This window comes from Geotrypetes seraphini, chromosome 15 (genome assembly GCF_902459505.1).
Source record: "Geotrypetes seraphini chromosome 15, aGeoSer1.1, whole genome shotgun sequence".
Taxonomy (NCBI): Eukaryota; Metazoa; Chordata; class Amphibia; order Gymnophiona; family Dermophiidae; genus Geotrypetes; species Geotrypetes seraphini.
The window spans coordinates 43,716,258-43,722,970 of NC_047098.1; the positions used below are offsets into that span (position 1 = coordinate 43,716,258).

Here is a 6,713-nt window from a genome sequence, read left to right on the forward strand (position 1 = left end):
CTTATCAATTCCTAAGAGAGATCTTATGTATTAATATTTTAATGCCAAGTAGTATCTTATATTTGGACATGTGATGGCAATGAAGATGTAAATAAATTATCATCCTTCCTTGTGTTCAAATGATAGCAAGATCTAAATAGTAGAATGTGAAATATTCAAATACTCTTATTATGAGGTAATTTTGGAGGCTTTGGAGAGTGGATAAAAGTTTAATATTACCTTTCAGTAGTTTATTTTGTGCTTGCTCATTACTTCTTCCTGGAATGGAGTAAGAACCATCACTTATTCATCTGTAAGATGGCGAGTCATCTCGGAGGACTCGGACCACAAGTTCTTCAACACCCACTGACTAACAGAAGTTTCTGAAGTGTTAGAACATATTTGTAAAAGCAGGCTTTTTTTCTACTTGATACAGAAAATATATAAAATGTAATTGCAATTCGTTCTATGAGACACTGCATTTTAAGATAGCTGCCTTTCATTCATGACTCCATGGAAGTTGCAAGGGTCTTAAAGAATGTTTAAAGTTGCTTTTTTTCAGGTTTGATAGTTCTTTATTTACAGAAATAGGATGACTATAAATAATAATAAGAAAAAATGCAGAGCATTTCATTTTGGCTCTTTTTTCCCCCCCCCCTCCTAAAGCTAGATCATAATTTTAATGGAGGAAAAGTCACTGTGTCAATTTTGGGCTAAACTATAATTTTTTTTAGAAATCTCTGGATTTTATATAGATACATCTATCCTGAAAATGTGGTTGCTGTATGTGGATTGATTCAGGAAACAGAGCAAATATATAAGTAGTTTCTTATCCAGAAAAACAATGCAAACAGATTTGGTGAAATATTTCAGTAAGGTTACATGGAAGTTTTAAGGAGATTAGAATTGATAAAGTGCTGGAGGTTGTCATAATAACCACTTGCATATGTGTTTTATATTTTCTATGATTCTTGCAAAAAATGGAGGGAAAGCAAATTCAAGAAATCGGCAGAACCACAAATTTAAATTAACATTTTAAGGGCAGTTAATGTAAATAAGTTGGTGATGCCTTTGAATCTTTTCCTTATAAAGAGATGATATTGTTCCACAGGTACAAACAGAAGAGAGTTAATTGTAGGGCCAAAACCCTCTGTCTAAAGCACCAGTTTTCAGGAAAGGCTTGGCTTTTGAGGAGCAGGGAGGTAGAGGATTGTTTTCTTATTGCCCTCTTAAAGCAAAATCATTGTAGTGTGGATTGGGGTGACATTTATTAATTTATATACTGCCTCCCCAGTTAGAAAAAACTGCCCCAAACTGTAAACATATTAAAATATTGGGCTGCTGGAGCAATTTATTTGCCCCCGATATAAACATTTAAATGGTCCATTCACTCTCCCCCTTCCCAGTTTGTGCTGTTGGCTATTATTCCATACACTTCTCTGTGATTACTGAATTAGTCGTCCTAGAGCTAGGTGTTTGGTCCCATGTGCAAATCATGTAGCAGTAAGCCATGAAGTAATTCCGAACAAGGTTCATAGTTCCTCCTTTGTTCCTTTTGTTAATCACTGACTTCTGACTGGTGGGAGGTGCATGTTGAATTTGCTAATGCATTCTTTTTGGGCAAGGATGACGCATAGATTGTCCTAATAAGGACTTGAAGAGTATTTTTTTAAAAATATATAAAAAAGGGGGCACGTCCTAAGAAGGGAGGGCAGCTCCTTTTTAAACTGGAGATGACACGAGCAGAACTCATTTCCTTATTAATCGGCTCAAACCAGTTCTTACAGGAACTGCCACTGATAAATGCGGGACTTGAGAGAAGTCATTCATTTGCTTTTTTTTGCTGCACAGCTCAGCCAAGCTCTCTCCAGCACTTTGAGGAACTAGCCTGGAGCTTGTTACAGACTTAGCTCCTTTTATTCCAAACAGCTGCCAAACATTAGGCTTTGCTGCTCCTTCATTTTCCAGGGAGCATTTGCCTAAATTTGTTTTTATTTTTCCTTTGTGATCATATAGGACAACATCACTAGTTCCTGCTCTATTGTGTGACTGCTTCTTCCTATCACACCTTGGGATGATTGATCACTAACTTTCATTCTAGTTTTGTTTGCTTTCTCTTTTTCACCAGATGGTAAGTAAAATAAATAATCTATTTTTTTTTTCTCTTTCCACTTCCTGGTTGTTGTTGGAACAGTGCTGTGCCCAGCCTAGGTTCCTCTCTTCAAAAGCCTTTCCGAGAATACCTAGAAGCACAACGAAAGAAGCTTCACCACAAAAGTGACAGTGGAGGTCTACAGGTAAGAGTCCTGCAGCACCACCTTTCATACCCTTTATCTCTTACTCTTTTTTACTAGTCCCCTAGCCCCATTCTGCATGACTAATTGGTTTCACTTTATCCTGATCCATAGCATCTTTTTCTATAAGCCAAAACCTTTTCTTTACTGGCGGTTTTAGTTTGTATATAAATTATGCTTTTTAACTTAATATTAGTGGTGTTGTCTAGTACAAAAAGAACGTATAAATTAAATTGAAGTGTGCTAGCATTTTTTTTTTAATTCTAGCAATGTATGTTTTTCTGTTATTTTTTTTTTTTATTTAGTCGGATCGTCAAAAATGACTGTACATGGTTGGAACTTCTCTGCATTTTTTCTTTAGTTAGCTGGAAACCAACAAAATAGTTCGTCCTTAGGTCTGCACAATTAGTTTAGACTTCAGAAAACATTTCCTACGCCTTATGCTTCTTTGTTGTCTTTGGTATTCTGCAAGAGGCATTTTAAAGAAGCAAGGATGAAAGAGTATGACTGAGGGATCAAACTGACTTAAGAAACTAGGCGGAAGTTGTACTCTGTGCACGCAAATAGTCTGAGCAGCCCTGTGCTGCCATTCTTAGACGACAAGTCACTGAGCACAGCTAAGCAAGGAAATCTTAAAAACCACACAAGCCTCTTGAAAAGGCAGAAGGAACAAGAGGCCCAAAAATAGTGTGTGTGATTTATTACAAGAATGCTTGAGCAGTGATGTTAACATGCTCCTTTGATAAAAAATTGCATCAGGGTTAGTTTGTTCCGGAACATGGTGACTCAACAAACAAAGCAGGGATGAGTACTGGATGACTTATCCTTTGCTCACAGTCACATTACCTGTTCATCAGGGTGGAGGAGGGTTAAAGGAAACAGACCAGCAGTGAGTCTTCTATCCCTCATTCCATTCAATTAAAAATCCTGAGTTGCTGAGGCGGACCAGAAAGTGAATTAGATAAGTGACAGCCTGTTTCTATGAACTTTAGTAATGGTTAGAATCCCTCCCCATATTTTCCTTGACCCAGCATATTTTCTGTTCCTTTTGGGCTTCTAGCTCATCTGTAGAGCTGGGATCTGGCACTGCTCCTCAGGGTTCCACCTGCCCCTCTATTTTGTTTTTCTCCCAGCCTCAAACTTACTTTGCTCTAGTAATGACAATGATTATCTGGAACTGAGAGCATGTGTCAGGGCTTCGAAACCCTGTAGTCCTGGGTCCTAAATCCAGCCAATGGATGTCACCATTGTGCAGCGACTGGTATTCTCCTACTTCTTATAACCTAGGAACAAGAAGCAGTGGCGTACCAAGGGGGGGGGGGGGTGGTCCGCCTCAGGTGTCATGTCCGCCATGAGGCTCCCAGGGTTGGTGTCATGGCCCGGGTACTTCACTGCTCTGCTGGTTTTGGGCTTTCCTCTTTGCCGGGTCTTGCATTCATGGAAGCAGGAAGTAGGTGGGACTGGCAGAGAGAAAGGCCCAACACTGCCGGCAGAGCAACGAGTTAAGGCTGCTAACAAAGAGAGAGCTCACATACCTCCGGACATGCCTTCTAAAGCAGCAGTGGCCAGTCATTGGAAGCAGAACTCTAAACAGGCTTCGTGTGGCCTGGCCGCCGAGGCCTTCCCTCTGCCGCATCACTGAGAGAGAAAAAACTGTTGCATGTGATAATGGAGGAGAGGGAAGGGAGAGATGCTGCATGGAGGGGAGTAGAGAGGTTTGACCCAGGACACAAGGCAGGAAAAGAGAGAGATGGTAGACAGTGGGAAAGAAACAGAAATGTTAGATATGGTAGTGGAAGGGAAGGTACAGAAATGGAAGATGGATGGTGAGCACTGAGAAAGAAGAAAACATCAAGTGAGCAGGAGACCCTGGCGAGTGAATTAACAGAATACAAACAGAAACTAGAGCCTGGGACCAGCATGATTTAAATAATAAAATGACCAGACAACAAAAGGTAGAAAAATAATTGTATTTTCTGTTTTGTGATTGCAATATGTCAGATTTGAAATGTGTATCCTGCCAGAGCTGGTGTTAGATGGCAAGCGTGAGCTAGGACCTAAAAGTATTTTTTTGTTTATTTCATTTGCACCACAATGCCGGCATGGGGAGAGGTTATAACCCTATGTAATATTATATTGTAACACCGTGAATGTTAAACTGTAACCCAATCTGAGCTCTCTGGGGAAGACAGGATGTAAAAATAAATAAAATTATTAAAAATATTTTTTTATATTTTTGGGGGGTGGATGTTAAAAAATGATTGGCCTCGGGAGTCACATACCCTAGATATGCCACTGACTAGAAGTTCTGAACCAGGAACCAAACCCAAGTCCTTCTATATGGCAGCTTACAATGCTGTCATTAGGCTTGCATACCCTCTCCCCCTTCCCATTTTCAGTTGAATTGCCCATAGGTGATTATCTTCTGCTCATTTTGTTGTCCACCTTTTACTGGATTAAGGGCTAAATTCACTAAGCAAACTGATCGTGTACCGATCGGTTTGCAACCCGATTCACTAGCCTTTGTACCGATCATCCTCCGATCCGTGCATGCAAATGAGGGGAAACGGCATGCAAAGCAGGAAGGATGCGATTCACTAAACTTTCTTCTGGCACACCGACTGGCTGGCCGATCTAAAAACAAGCAACTGGTTGAGGACCAGTCGCTTGTGCTAAAACCCTGCTCTCTGTCCCGATTCTCCTGCTCTCTGCCCTGATCAAGGCTTCTCTGCTCTCTGCCCTGCTCCAATGCACAGAACAAGCTTGACATGCTGTGCCAACTCTCCTGTTCTCTGCCGCCCTTCCCTGCAGTGCGAACCTGTGGTTTTAACCCACGGGGAAGGTGGCAGAGAGCAGGAGAGCCGGGGCGGGTTTGAACCACAGGCTCGCTGACGGCAATTGCAGGAGAGTCAAACTGCTCTTTTCGCTGGAATTTGTATATGGGCAGACCTGCATGGGAGGGGGTGCCGGGCCAAATGACAGAAAACACAACCCGGGGAAGAGAACATCAGCATCGAAGCAAAAAAAGAAGTTAATAAAGAAAAGTTGCTACGGGGCAAACGCATGCGCAGACCATCTGCAGGCAAAGTAGATGGTCTGCGCATGCGTTGGGATCGCTACACAGCGATCCATGTTTTGCTCCTGAATTGATCGGCCATGCCCGTGAATCGGGCCTTGAGTATTTAGATATCTGTAACTATGTTTCATTTTCAGTTTAACTTCTGCCATCTCAGAGACTGAACAGGAAGATATCAATTAAGCAAGGTTCATCCTGGAGTAATTGTGTTTTCCTTTGGTTCTTTCTGTTTTGTTTCTGTAGGGTGAAAACTGGCTGTCCTGGGTATTTGAGAAAGTGGTGATTGTCATGGTGTGTTATTTCATCCTGTCAATCATCAACTCTATGGCACAAAGCTATTCCAAACGAATTCAACAGAAGAAGTTTTCAGTTGAAAAATCAAAATGAGGAAAGAAGAACAAAAAGTAAAAAGACTAGATTGACTGTATCAGAAACAAATAATTGGCATCAACCTGAAATGGAAAAAGCAGAATAACAAAAATGCATCCAAAAATTTGGGGAGGGCACAAAGGGTGTTTTTTTTTCTGTTTAATGTTGAGAATGACTTGGTTATTGATGGTGACAGAAACATGGAAGTATTCAGGTACTGTACGATCTCTTAATTCATTCTGATTTCTATTTTCTTGTGTTCTGTGTCACATTTGAAGTTAATATGTTGAGCAAAATTTAAATTTCCAATTTAAGGTCATTCTAAATTGAGCCCTTTTTATACACAATGCCATAAACATTTTTCTCAACTTTTTTTATTAAGTGGCAAGAATGATAAAAGATGGACCTGTCATTGCTTACCATGTTCAAAGACACAGTGATGTATACGAAAGATAATAGATTGGTAACAGTCTTGCATGTGTATCGTGTTTAATATTTGATGTCCTATGCACAGGCCACATTAAGCAAATACTGCACACCCCTGTCTATTTTAGATTATTCATTTGAAGTACATAAACATTTAAGCTGACAAAAAAATAATTCTGTCTAACACAACTCAACTGACAAATTTTATTTTTTATTCTGTATATTAAGATTTGAATTCCAGAACAAAACTTATAAATTCATCTTTGATCATTCCATAATTTCTTGTGTCAGTCTGTTAAGCTGTTTCTCTTGTCTCTGGCATTAGGCTTAACACTGGGTTTTAAGTTTCCAGATGGATTTTCCTTTTGTTTCTGATAAGGAAGTCTATAAAGCCTTATTGCGTGTTTCTTCATCCATGAGAAGACTATTATGAAGCCCCTTTTTTTTCATTTCTTAAGAACCTGAGTTCAATAGAAGGAAGCTGGAATCTGAAACTGAATGCCCAAAAGTATGCTGTGAAGGGAGCCAGGCCTCTAATCTGCCCTGACCTCCCCCCCCCCCAAAAAAAA

At 40.1% G+C, this 6,713-nt stretch overlaps 1 protein-coding gene across 3 annotated transcripts in view; it reads left to right on the top strand.

Moving 5' to 3' along the window:
- The window catches only part of VMP1 (vacuole membrane protein 1), a 288,381-nt gene extending 281,964 nt beyond the window's left edge, over positions 1 to 6,417 (top strand). For all 3 annotated transcript variants that reach the window (XM_033922822.1, XM_033922823.1, XM_033922824.1), the window contains exons 11-12: positions 2,174 to 2,276; positions 5,593 to 6,417. In XM_033922822.1, coding sequence (XP_033778713.1) covers positions 2,174 to 2,276; positions 5,593 to 5,736 — 247 coding nt within the window. In that variant the 3' untranslated portion in view covers positions 5,737 to 6,417. The remainder of the gene's footprint in view (positions 1 to 2,173; positions 2,277 to 5,592) is intronic.
- The last annotated feature ends 296 nt before the right edge of the window (positions 6,418 to 6,713 follow it).